The following is a 13977-nucleotide window of genomic DNA, read 5'->3' as shown; positions in this document are numbered from 1 at the left end:
GCTAACAACTAAACTCCCTCCTAAAACACCACCAGAATTCATAAGCAGAGTGCCTGTCAGCTGTGATACTATAACTTCATGTTAAGTTTGTGTATGGGGAAGTTGTTCAGTACAGCAATACAGACCAGGCAGATTATTTACTGCTACCTCAAAGTAAACCATTTTCTTCCATGTATAATAAGTTTTAGCCAATCAATGGAAGACTGGTGTTCAGGACAACTATGCATGGGCCAAGTGCAGCTCTGAGACAGCAATGCACCACGGTGCTTTCTATTAAAGTGGATTTTATTCGCAGTTCCTACAGACTATACTTAGAAGCAGAAATACCTGCAGGGTTCTGGATATTGTAATATGGCAACCACAGCTATGTACAGAATCTCCTTCGTTTGTCACTACTGCAGGTTTGCATTCAAATGCTTCTATTTATTTCAGTAGCCTCCTGTGTGTAGGAGTTTTAGCATTCATGCCTGCCAGAGAGTTGTAAAGGCTTCATGGTTTGTACACACAATGTCTTTGTTGTTAAGGCTCAGACTCAGAGAAACTTATGTTTCAGTTACATCTTTCCGCCCAGTGTTACCTTTGAGCTGGCTGTAGAGTTTCACTCTTTGTCCAGTATGAAAACATAAAGCAGAAAGTCATAATGGGAATATAGGATGCATGGGCATTGAGACCTATTCCTTCTAGGCTACCAAAAGATAATCATCAGCAGCAAGAACTACATCTTGATAAAGAAATCAGTTCTGAGTTAAAAGGGGCACAGTATCTTTTGAAATGCATAAGTCAGAGGGCTCTCGCCCCTGTACATCGCTTTCATTAATGCTAAAATTAATAAAATGCTATTATCTGATATCCCTTAGTCACACTCTGTTCCTGAAAGAACCAAGGCAAAAGAACATGTTCACCAGTCCATTCCTATTCAGAAAAACTTTGAAAGCCTCAATAACTTAAAGGCTCGTGTTATGTCCCATTAGTTTCAACGGCATCCGACCTCCTCCGTCGCCAATTCAGCAAACTATTTAAGCACATCTTTAAAGGATTTGCCTGTGTTTTTGCCTGGGTTCAAAAGCATGTGAGATGTGCAAGGGGAGAACAGCATGCTGGAGAGCTGACACTTTCTTGTTCTAGCTGTGAGATCTTTTATCATCCTTGAATGAATGGATCTTTGCTTCTATGTACAACAGCTATTTCCCCTCCGCCGGAGCAGGCATATGTTTGTAGTTTTACCAAGAGAGCAGTAAAAACATTATCATCTTACCGTCAAAGAGTCCCCAAGAGCTGCTATAACCTTCACATCAGCTGGCCTTAGTGAGTGCACTGCAAAGGGAAGAGATGCAGTTGAACCTGGACAGGAAATAGCTGTTCTTTCTCACCACTGCACACACATGAATGATGCCAGCGTGTATTCTGATGCTCAGATATGTTTTTGCAACACCCAGATGATAAAACAGGAGCTCTCTCCTGCTCATCCTATGTGGCCGTAGCAGTAGCATATGCATATTATTCAGCGCCTCAAGGGTTAACATTATCACTGAAAAGACAGAAGAGCAAGGAGGAAACCACAAGGTGCAAACACTGTCCAGCACCAAGATGAAGGTAAAACAAAGCAGTATTAGACAAAGCAGGAAGGGTGCGCTAAATCTGTAAGAAGACAGAGAGAGACTAAGGAGAAGACAAATGTAAGTTATTTGAAGAACTGAAAATACTACTGTGTCCTAGATTAACGGGCATGAGGCTAGATTTCCAGTTTCCTTCCCCAGGACTTAGGTGGTATCACTTTAGGCTACGTCAGCACACAGATTTGGATTTTATCATGAGATATTTTTAAGTTCTCCACAGGAAGTGAGTTAAGTGGAGCTACTTAGAACGTTACCTTGTGTGGCAGCATGGAATTGTATCTATTAAGCAGCTGCTGAACATGACATCTTTTCCGAGCAGTGCATAGTCCAGCAGTTATTTCAACAAAAGCAAAAACTCATCTTGAAGGACAAGTTGAGGGTAATTCAGCCTCTTAATATAAAACAGCAAGTCTACCTGAAGTTGCAGGAGGGGAGGATGGAGACCTGTCCTCACATAGCAGCTGGCTTCCATAATTCTGAAGAGAAGAATAAAGCTGAATAGCATTTTTCTAGCAAAAACAATCAGTAGTATCTAAGATCTTCATAGGAGAGGCCAGGTGGATAAACCAGAACCTGTTTAGCCTGTAATTAACCAGACAGGTCTTGGTTGCTCAGTTCAATAGTCATATTTAGCATTGCTCAGCTTAGAGTAGCAACCTCTATTGACAGCTGTGCTGTCTGAGCATGTGCTCTTACAAGTGTTTCTTGATGCATTTTGCCTAACTCAGGGAATGCTTTCCTGTTCCGTGCCACGCACTGAGCCTCCAAAACCCCTTTGGCCAAAGGCTGATTTCACCTGTGGTGCACAGCATGACTCATCTGGTTAGTATAGAGGAGAAGATGTGGTGATTAACTGGGATGGTGATGTTGACACTTACCGGAGTTTGGTTAGGGTATGCGTAGTTACTGTTCTTATAAGTCCTCAGGAATGGCTCAGCCTACAGAACAAGGTAAAAAGAGTCAATCTAAAGCACTGGAGGAATGCATAGAGATTTCTCTTCCCCAGTAAACAATTCTTAGATGTCTGTAGATGATTATCAGTTTGATGTAAAAGAACCACAAAAATTTTAAAAGGGAGGGGGCATCTTTAAAATCCATTACATTGTAAACCTGGGGCAATATTTTTTACCCAGCCCAAATTCACAGAATACACTCAGGACCTGTAATGTGTGATTAACAAGCATTTGTGGTCCCACTGCAAGGCAGTCCCAGTGACCACTGCAGAGCTGTGCTTTCTGGTGCCCTCATTGCTATGTTTCCCCCACTGAAGCTCTGTCATTCAGTGTGGATACTTGCTTATCTTGGCTAGGCAGGCCAAACACCCTTCTCTCATGGTTCAGCTGTGATGCATGACCATGAGGAAATTCACTCCTAGGATGAACTTGCCCTCCATCTCAGAGGGAAGCACTCATATGGCTGCTACCTGTGGCAGTGACACAAACTCTGTGGGAAAGCATCAGGCCCCCCTCAAGAAGACTGTTCTGCAGGCCATTGGTAAAGGCTCATGCAGACTCCCAGCCAGCCCTAGCATCTCCACATCAACACAGACGCCATTGGTAAAGGCTCATGCAGACTCCCAGCCAGCCCTAGCATCTCCACATCAACACAGACACCCTTGTAACTTACCTCATTTGGACACTTGAGAACAATCTCATCTTGTATTTGCTGATTGTCTGTCTTCTTCCCTACAGGTTCCAGCTGTGGGATAAAGGGGGTGCACAGAAGAAAAGTGAGTGAGCAGCAGAGAGCAGCAGGTAACACTGTGCTACAAAACACTGGAAACCATGTCTGCAATACAGCAGGATAACTGGTGGCTGTCACCATGCAATGTTTCTTTGGCGTGCTCAAGAGGCTATTTCCCATACACCATGAACAGGGCCTAATGACCAACATGCCTGGCAACCATCATCTCCCTGAGAGAAGTCCCAACACCCCCAGCCTTACCATACCCTGAGCATTTACTGGTTTGATACAACTAGTTTAACAGTTCAGGTGATCTTTCTTCACATCATCACTCCTTTTTAAACACAATTAAGTGTTCAGAAGAGACAGGACTGGCTGCCTAGTAGCTGCCTGTGGGGTATTTTGCTGCCAAGGAAGGAAGGGACAAAGAGTGACCAATAAAACCTTTAAGAATCTTACCATATTGTTCCACAAAGCACGTGCAGCCTGTGAATGAGACTTCTGGCTGAAGTGGAAACAGTCTGGAGCAAAATATGAACTGTCTGGAATCCCCTCCTAGAGAACAAGGTGGGTGTTGTTACAGAGGTGGTAAATACACAAGCACCCGTCTCTTCCGGTGAGATAGTCCCAACTGACTTTAAAGCAAAGTAGCTTGCAAAGGCCTCTAAGGCAAAGAGAATTGGTTGGGCCACAGAATACAGGTAACTCAGAACTAACCAGCCTTTTAAAGATTTTTAATATAGAGTTTCCAAAGTAATAAGGAATACAGACCCCTGTGACTCTGGGTACAGAATACCTGAGCACAGATACTGATTTTAGTCTTTAATTCCCCTAAGATTCACACAGTTTAGTCTTAGTATGAAAACCCACATTGGTAAAACTGAAGTACTGGAAGGGGCTTTGTGATGTATTGGCGATATAGGGCAAGTACTTCCTGGCAATGACTATACACTAGATATCTACCACATCGTTGTCTGACTGCAGTGCAGAGGACTCAGTGCCCCAAATCGTGTCAAGGTCTGTGTTCCTGTTGCCCATTATCTCCAAGTTATTCCATCAGATTTTTCTGCAACTTTGGATGTTAATTTAGCTGAATATAATAACTGTTAGTCCAGAAATCTCCTGGTCACATTTACAGCCAAGACAATTTTGAAAAAAGTCAGTGGAATTGCATCAGGATTTAATGTAGGAGAGGATTTTTGGGTTGTTTTTACCTGTGTTTTTGGCATGTCCACATTCGTCAGAAATGGCTGAATAACCACTGTGAAATCATCTCTAGTGTCATACCTTCCACTCTCCACTAACTGGCGGGTTCTCTCCTAAAAAGTCAAAGAAAAGTTGTCACTGTTCCTTTTTTTATGTTCAGCTCGTCGAGTCCTTCCATCCATTTACATCCCAGCCCAGGTGTTCCCCTCCCAGTGCAGAAACCCAGCCGTGGCTGTGGTTTCTAGCCTGTGCCAGGCAGATGATGCAGACATGGGGGTTTTTAAGTACACATTTTGGGCTTCTTTGCAGAAAGGCAGCCTGGGGATGGCTGCCTGACTGACATGAGCTGGCAACCTGCTCACTAATTAGATTTTCTGTCAAAAAATGTCCTTCCAGAGCCACCAAAGTAGTTTTGGTTTGGCTGACATCCCATGCCCAAAGTTTGTTCCGGAGTTATCATGTTCTTTGGCTTAATCTGATCTCTAACAAGACAAGTGATCAAATAGTTGCTGGCTCTCTGACATACCCTACTTTTGATAGCTCTCTAACAATTTCTGTTCTCATCTGCTTTGTTGTTTTAGTGATGCAGAGTTGTAGAGCTCTGGAGCCTACTCCCATGTCCCACTCACCTTTTTTTTTTTTAAACTCACAACTACACAGACATCATTAAAATGAGTGGAAACCATCCCTCACCTTCACATATTAGCCCCTTTGTGGTCTCTTGATCAACAGGCGGATGACATTAAACATGTAACACACCACATGCCTTACCTGATACCTTCTGTTAAAGTAGATCAACTTCTTTAACTCATTGGAATCATCCTTAGCGTTTATGACACAAGGGCATAGCATCCTGTGGGATGAGAGCATGCTGCTGAGATCTGCTCCTCTTTTTTTATCCCGTTCCCAAGCTGACAAACTACTGATTTAAAAGCTTCTCCAAGAGTTGTTTCTCTGAAAGGCTGCTCAATGGAAGCATTAGCTCTCACCTCTGAGTTTTGGCTATCACCTCGGGCCAACCCTCCACAAAAAGCATTCATAAGTATGCTCACACAACATGGTTTCAGCAGAACTACACAAGCATCCTTCAAAACAGAGCTCCCACAAATTCATTCTAATCAACTGAGAGATTCACAAGTTGAGGATGGTAATGCCCCAAAACACATGCCAAGACTTATATTGGAATCTCCATCCTTGGAGAGCCATTCCAACCTTAGCCATTTTAAGTTTCTGTGAACTCATGTTGACTGCCTTTATCCCTCCTTGAAATTTTGATCCTTCTAGCACATAAATTTTTTCTTCTGATGCTCCCTCTCCTTGGGCATCCCTCATTGTTACTTGACAAATCCAAATGAGAAAAAAGACTCCTTTTAAAAATCTTGTTATATGATCACAGTAAGGCATCCCTGAGAGAGCTCTTAGAGAAATACTTACTATAGAAATGCAGTTGATACACATAAATTATACACATATCCCTACCACTGCTTGTTTTAATGTAGAGTAATTAACAAAACAAGACTTTGCTTCTACAGTACATCTGTATAAAAGTCAATGCAAAAGTAAATTGCATTTTCAGTGACATAAGCAAGGCAAAATTAGTGGAGACATAATGTCTTTTAAACTGATTTGTTACTCTCAGAAAAGAGACAAGCTTCCAAGATCAAAAGACTCCTTCGGGTCCTTCTTCAAGTCAGTAGCATGGCATTTACTACCCCATGCAGGGTCAGCTTAGTGCCCTGCAAACCTGGCTCTCTGCCAGGTAAGCAAATGTTAAAATCAGCATGGCACCTGAAATGATGGGAAAAGGTTACAGGTATCTTGAGATAATCTAACTTTGAAGGCTCCAGTAACCGTCCTTGTCCGATGATTAGGGCCTTGAGATACGTGTATGCTCTATCAAGTAACCTTTGTTAAAAAGATAAATTACAGCTAGTTATCAGAGGCACCAGCACTCTGAGTTTAAAAGCTAATTTTTCCACTGACAGCTACCAGAGAGTCCTTAAATCAAAGCAAGAGGGTTGCATCTATGTTCCTCCTGTAAAACCACCTTCTTTCACGGAGCCTTTCAGGTGTCTGCACTTCCCCTGCCAGCAGCTGCAGAGCCCCTGACAGCTGCAGGGATCCAGCTGGATGGATTCAAAGCAGATGTTTCAGTGAGGCAGCTGGGTATGGGAGATTCTGTAAGTTCTCCTGTGATCCTGGCCTCCAAGGTAACTCCTCCAGCCTATGCTGATGGTATCTGGTACCGGGAACTTGGCCCAAACAGCAGGAGCAGCAATGACTGCCCGTATTCACAGGACAAGGTTATTCATCCTGCCTGTCCAGAAAACCAGAGACTGCTTTTCTGAAAGCAAGCAAGTCCTGCCAGAAGCAAGTCTCAGAGGACATGCTGGACACTATCTGAGTCAGCAGAAGCTCACTGAGGTGCAGAGCTGGCACCGCAGTGGCAGATTCACACTGACCTGGGAGGATTGTTGAGCCATGAGGCAACAAGTAGCATGATTAAGTACCCCAAACACTGGAGAGACTAGTTAACAATAAAACTAACAATCAGCAATGAGATTACAGAGATTGAAAACTACAGAAGTGAGAGGGAGAGTTTTAAGACTGCAGAAAGGTAAATCTGTAAATAAAGATAGTTTAAAGTAATCAACTAATAAAGACCTGTGTCTTAAACTCTTCTCTGTCTTTGCCCGTGAGCGTATGGCTGAGCTCTTTCTGCTCTGGCTTGAACTCCCTTGCAGTGTAAGTGATGAGACATTAAAATGGCACCTCCACAAAAAGCAGTAAGAGCAGGGCTCAGACACAGACACAGTAGCAGACAGGTATTTCTAAATGCTGTGTCGAAATCAACATTGCACATGCACAGAGGAGGGTGTTCGGTGGTCTGATATACTAGAACTCTTTTCCTTTAAGAAAAAAAGTTTCCCAAGACGACCTTGTAGCCTTCTGTGAGCAACAGAGAGAGAGCTGTAACATAAATCATCCTCAAACCTCATAAGCAGCTTTGGGCAGGTACTGTTTGGTGATGTGTGCAGCTCCCGGAGGCTTGCTATGGAAAGCACTGTCACCAGGTTCACAAACGCCCGTGGAACCTGCCAGGAAAACAAGCAAACCCATAAGCAATGCCCAGAGCGCCGTCTTTGCCCCCGCGCAGCCACAGCAGGCCTCAGGTAGCAGCCTGCTGATTCAGGCAGCTTGCATTATTTATAACAGGGGGGGTTCAAAGTACTTTCTCAATAATTAATCCCACACACATTCAATACTAAATTACAGCCCCTGCCTGTGCTGCCTAGTTCAAGTGCCGACGGCTGGTCACTCAAAAACAATGACTTCAAAAATGTCCAAACAAGTGGTTATAGGTGTCAGCGTGGCTCAGACACCTGCTGAGTACTCTCATCACCCTCACCCTCATCTGGAATATCAGAATCTCTCTTTTACTGACCACAAATAATATATCTATTTGCAGGAAAATGAATGAGCAAAGCATTTTCCAGCCATTGAGTACCATAGATTTGTTTAAACTTGTTACAATACTTTTTACATTATTTGTTCACAGCACGTCAGCTAGAACTGAGCACATCCTTATTCCTTAGTAAAACACATCTCCAGCCCTTTCTGTCTCTCTCAAAGATCTTCCTGCAAGCCAGCATCTCTGCATACAGCAGCACTCCCCAGATGGAACCAGGGAACTCAATTCTCAATCAATAATCAGTGATCACTTTACAAGCAGAACACAGTCCCCACTCCATACTGGAAAAGTTTGGTTTACCTCTTCATGAAGCATGTCCAAAGCTGTTTGTAGATTGTAGGTGTAGTTTTCAGGAGAATAGCGTTCCTGTTGAAGCAACAAAGTTGAATTCTATTGTCAATCAGTTAACTCAAGCAGGCACAACAGTGACTGGCTGGAATCTCTCACAGCAGCATTCATGTTTCTTACTCTTAGTTCAAGAGTAACAGAGTCTTAGGCAAAACTGTCCTATCTCAGCTTTTCTTCTTACCCATAACAACTGTCTGCTTCACAAGATCTAGTGGCCACTGGATACCAGTGAGAACAAATTCATGGGGCATTATCAGACATCACAACATCCTCCATCATCAGGCTTGCTTAAGCCAGTCTTAAAAGCATGACTAACACCTCACTAACAGGGACTGTCTTTGGGAGAGATCAGGTTGTGTGAAAGTAAGTTTGTTTCTGCTGCATGGAGTATCAGCAACATGCCTCCTACAGGCTCCTTACCGGCCACAAATAACAACTGGCAAAGCTGAGGTTTTTATCTGGGTATGAAATCCCTTTACATACTTGCCTCTCAGCAACAATATTCCCCTGTTCTGTTTGAGTGGTTTAAAACCTCTAATTTAATTGTCTCAAGTAATGCAATTTTTATTTCTTGGCTTGTGGAACTCTTCAACAGTCAAATGAACTTCCCTATGTGAAACGTCTGTCTTATTTTCATCTTTAATTCTCTTTGATACAATTTCAAGCAGAAGTTCACTGAGAGCCCCACTGGCCTATTCTACAAAACCAGAGAGCTCAGTTCCCTTATTCATTTCCTAAATCACAGCTCACCAAGAGCACTGCGGTTAGCACACATAAAGGAAGTATCACTGTGATCTTTGCAGACAGACAGGCTAAATCCTTGCCACCATACTCGTGAGCGACTGCCACTGTGTGTCTGGGTCAGGAGCAGAAGGTAGAAATGGTTCATTTCTTCCTTGCCTGTTTTATAACCGTCTTATTGTGCTGCTCTGCTGTTTTTCCTGATCTGAAATTAATCACACGGAATTAAAAGTATGTGGTCTCCTGCTTGTAAGTAGGTAAGACTCAACGCTGTGCGAGGAGTCTGCCACAGCCTTTCATCTTCTCCATTCTCACACATACAGAAGACTACATACAGTATGTATATATAATTGCATCAGCATAAGCTGCAGGTAGAACCATTCCCATAGCACTGAAACTAGTAAGAGGGCATTCAGTGAGACTTCGGAGCGTGACCGTGCACAAGGCAAAGAGCAGCAAAGCCCCTTGACCTTTTATCTACAAGTGGTAAAGTGACTAAATGTTATCTTGGATAATGACAAAATAAAGTGGCCACAGTGATGTAATTTACAGGTGTTTTAAAGATAAAACTTTGTTTATCGCAGCATCAGAGTGAACATGAAGGTCTCAGTACAGTTACAATCCAGAGCTGTACAAATAAGACCTTCCTTATTTTGGTCTCACCCACCGAGTTCTGCCCTCTCACCCACTGCAATGCAAAGACCCCTATGCCCAGGCTCCCTGGTTCACACTGCAGGCAACAGGGCACTTACTGGATTTTCGCAGAATTTACATAGGTCATTTCCTCCTATGAAAAGTGTTATGATCTTCCAGTCAGTCTGCAAATTTACTCTCTGCACACAGAAAGAGATTAAATGAAAGTTATTAATTAAGGGGGGGGGGGCAACACGACAAGGCAACATACTAACCACAGTTTTAAAATTTCTCAGGGTATCTGTCATCCACATCAAAAATGAATTTGTAGTCATGACTGAATTTGTAGAAACTACTAAGTTTGGAATAAGGTTTGAGATATCAGTAGTAGCCCCCGAAATCATTTTCTTCAGAAAACTGCTCAAAACCCAGTGTGTATGCTTTTCTTAGCAATATCTTGTGTATACACTGAGTGGAGACTCCTGCAGTTCTAGGAATATATCTTTGCTGCAAAAAAGATGGTATGTTTTACTGTGTCATAAATAATGCAGCTATCCTGCTGGATAACCCTGGAGGGCAATATATTTTGGTCTTGCTGCGAGACAAACTGCAAAGAATAGAGGAGCAATATTAACTCTATCTGGCAATGCTGGCCAAAAAATGTAGCACTTTTTCCTCTGGAAGGACTTTGCAAAGGGTTAGCTAATGCAAGGTAATTACGTTCCCACCTTCTTAGCTTTGAGGAAATGTTCAGATATGCCTTGTAGGGTGTAGCTGATTTTGTATTGAATATCTTAACACTTTAATTTCCATGTAAGATATCACCAAGAAAAGCAGCCATAGTATTACAGCCTCAAAAGGTTTAAAAACATCTGTCTTCAAAGGCAGAAGGTAACATTTCCCAGGTGGTAAACACACTGTTCAGTATTTTGGTATCAAAACATACTTATCCAAATTAAGAGGGGGAATTTTTCCTCCTGCACTAAAAAGGTGCTTTAAAAAGAGGGTGAAAAAAATGAGCACTTAAATCAGAGATATGTGACATCTATGATGTATATGAATGTTCTTTCTACTTAGAAAGTTAAATTAAAACAAAAGGTTGTCCAATAAATAAAAGGTATTGGCATTCCTTTCTGTTGTGTGATGTTTAGAAGCCACTAAATATGAGAGAAGCCTTGAATGGTTTAAATAAAAACTATCCAACTGCTTCATTGTTAGCTGCTATCCTTTTTAATCTCATTTCAGATACAGCCATCATGCTGAAGTCTTGTTCAGAAGAAAGTGAACTGAAAAGGAAGGTACTGCAAATATTTTTGCCAATATAAACAGTCACCAGAGCATTTATACTCCACATGCATGCACATTGTCTTGAAGGCTTTTTGTCCATTTTTCAAATGCACAATTAGAAAGCCAAATAATATTGTATCACTTAAGTCACTGATTGCATTGCACATTTGTCAAATCACAAATAGTAAACATTCAAAGTAGTAGTTCAGGTGAAAAACAGGCAAGCAACCCCCTCAGCCTAATATGTGTTTTACAGACCGTTAATCAATTCCTAAAAACAAATGTATGTGTCAAAAATTGGCTGGTGACTACACAAATGAAGGTACTGGATTGTTTTTAAATAAAAGTCCTTTCTTCACTTACTTTACACGTTCACTCCACATGATTTGCCACTTGAAAATCTTGCCCTCAATGTCCTAGCACGTATCATTACTGCTGGCAACATCATGTGCTTACAAGATAATTCATAGTACCACAACAAAATCCTAGTGCAGGAAAAGTTCTGTGATCTCACAGGCTGATGTAGGTGGGAAGGGGAAGCAATGCCACTGAATTTACCAGCCACTTGTAGTAAAATTTATAAAGTTACAACTACCTGGGTTAGATAGTAACTATCACATGCTGGTACAAATTCATTTAAGACAAAGCTACAGATTATTTTTTACTGACTCACGCTCGGCCCTAGGGAATATTACACTGTACACTGCTGTACCCAGAGTTTTAATGTTTGGTATCTGCTGTTCTTCTGTTAGAAGCTAATGATGCCACACAACTTCATCTTTCTAAAGATATTAACAACATATCAGACTCACAGTATCATTCTTCATTCGGTCCACCAGACGTCTAACCTGTGCAGGAACATCCCTAAAAATAAAAGAAAAATAAACTCATAAAAGTAAATTAATAAAGAAAGCAATCCTGTATAGGCAACGAGGCTAAGAGGAAAGCTGATAAATGGACATCCCTTACATAATGGCAAAAAAACCCCAGGAAGTCTAGTTTTCATGTATGAGAGTTATGTTATCTAAAAAAGGCTGTATTTTGGGACAGTGATGGGAGAGAAAAAGTGAAAAAATAGCATCCAACAGGAATTAGAGCACTTTGCAAATGCTGCATAGTTATGCTTTTAAAAACTATGTAGTTATATAGAAAATACACTGTGCTATCACAAAACAAATGCACTTTGCTCCTTCCCAACAGACACATTCTATTGATACACATATCACTGAAACATCCATGCATGTATCAATGTTATTACATGGCCTCAAGCCACTAAGGCCTGTCTCATAAGAACTGTCCCCAAGAGAACAAGAGATTATATGAATTTCTTTGAAGACTGAGTATAGTGCTTTCTAGGTAATTCCCAGGTCTGCCACAGACCAACCACCAGCAATTCACAATTTTCTCTTAGTTTGTCTACACAAACTTCTGATCCTACTGGGCAGGAGGGTTTGAATATACCTCCTGTAAAATGGGGATGCTTTTTCTCTGCCTCACAACAGAGATGTGAATCTTTTTGAGTAGTGATTGTGAAGTGCTTTGTGCTTCTTGGCTGAAAAGGATAGAGAAAGAAGAAAGCATTGCTTTTTCTGCTAATTTATTTGGTATAGATTAGAAACACTGCAAAGCCCCACCACATTTCTTGGCCTTCATGATAGTGATGGGATAAAGACATATATTTGGGATTGCCTGTCAGCCTCATTGCATTCTTGCCAAAGTCCAGGGTTTGTTTGGGTTTTTTTACCTAGAACAGAGTTTAAAAGGGAAAAAAAAAAAAAAACCCACACACAAACCAAACTATTTTCTATTTAAAAGCATTTTCCTCTTACTCTGACCGATCCCCTGCCACGGCTTGGTTGAACGCAGCATTTTCTGTAGTTTCCCTTCCAGTGCCAATAGAATACCCTATCAGGGATGGGTTGAACTCACGAAGAATGTCTGCAGAAAGAGACAGAACCCTGAAATATTGCTTACTTCAGCAAGTAACACATGAGGTTATAAAGATTAGACCTTAGTGAAAGACCATTAAAAAGCTTTAAGAGATACCTATAAAAATAATAACCCTCAGGTATACTAAGTGTAGAGATTTGTCACCATACAACTATTTTCTTGCCTTCAAGATTTCTGAATTAAATTCAGGTATCTCATGCCATCACACTCTAACTGCACATGGATTGCAATCAAATCCTTTAGCCTGATTTCCCAAGATGTGTTAACCCCAAAGACCTAGGATTCCCTACTAGGTCTTAGGTTACAAACCAGCCTTAGAAACATCCCGATTCTAAAATGACCTGACTTCTAAAAAGCATGTAAAATCTGATCTTGTAACACGATTCTGTTCCTGCCTAAAACAACTTTCCCATAAAGTCACAGTAGTTTCTTTAGGCTGTGATCTAAGATCATCGATTCATCTACCCACAACACATTTTTGGACAGAACTACAACCAACAGAAGAATTCTGAAACAACCAAACCCAAATTTGTAGGAATTACAAAATACGTAGTTAAGTCACACACAGCAAATTACAGCCTGGTGGTTATGCAACTTTTACACAGCACTGGACATTGAATAAAAAAGGGATTGGTTCTGTCGTGCTATGACCTGTAAATCTTTCTTCATGTCTTTTATAACAGCAGCTGTTTTAATAAGCAGCTCCAGATACTTATCAAGTTTACAGAAAAGGGCACTTACTTGCTAGTGTCGTGACTGTGCTTATGTTTTCATTTCCTCCAATACTGTAAAACAGAAAAAAAATGTTCCAAGATATGATGGACTTGGTAAGGCAACGGACTAAGTGAGAGAGCTCCCTCTTATGGGGTTCCTACACATGTACACACTACACTGTCTGCTGGCTGTACTCAGTCAAAGCAAGCTCTTTGTGCCCATACCAATGCCATCACAAAATCAGACTGTCACAGTCATCATAACTATATTCAAAGCCCTGTACACCAGTTGCCCATTCAGTTCTCTCATGTGTTTTAATATATGCTC

At 41.5% G+C, this 13977-nt stretch overlaps 1 protein-coding gene across 1 annotated transcript in view; it reads right to left on the bottom strand.

Moving 5' to 3' along the window:
• The window catches only part of PLB1 (phospholipase B1), a gene marked incomplete at both ends in the record, with an annotated part of 94886 nt that overhangs the window by 38179 nt on the left and 42730 nt on the right, over positions 1–13977 (bottom strand). The window contains 13 exons of the mRNA XM_084261093.1: positions 1256–1314; positions 2032–2092; positions 2495–2554; positions 3243–3314; positions 3759–3854; positions 4514–4618; positions 5277–5358; positions 7500–7600; positions 8278–8343; positions 9819–9899; positions 11799–11850; positions 12816–12924; positions 13678–13721. Coding sequence (XP_084117219.1) covers positions 1256–1314; positions 2032–2092; positions 2495–2554; positions 3243–3314; positions 3759–3854; positions 4514–4618; positions 5277–5358; positions 7500–7600; positions 8278–8343; positions 9819–9899; positions 11799–11850; positions 12816–12924; positions 13678–13721 — 988 coding nt within the window. The remainder of the gene's footprint in view (positions 1–1255; positions 1315–2031; positions 2093–2494; positions 2555–3242; positions 3315–3758; positions 3855–4513; positions 4619–5276; positions 5359–7499; positions 7601–8277; positions 8344–9818; positions 9900–11798; positions 11851–12815; positions 12925–13677; positions 13722–13977) is intronic.

The sequence above is a fragment of the Gallinula chloropus genome, assembly GCF_964237585.1.
Source record: "Gallinula chloropus genome assembly, chromosome: 3".
In the NCBI taxonomy this organism is placed as follows: Eukaryota; Metazoa; Chordata; class Aves; order Gruiformes; family Rallidae; genus Gallinula; species Gallinula chloropus.
The sequence above is the reverse complement of the archived record's forward strand: the minus strand, read 5'-3'. Positions and strand labels throughout refer to the sequence as shown.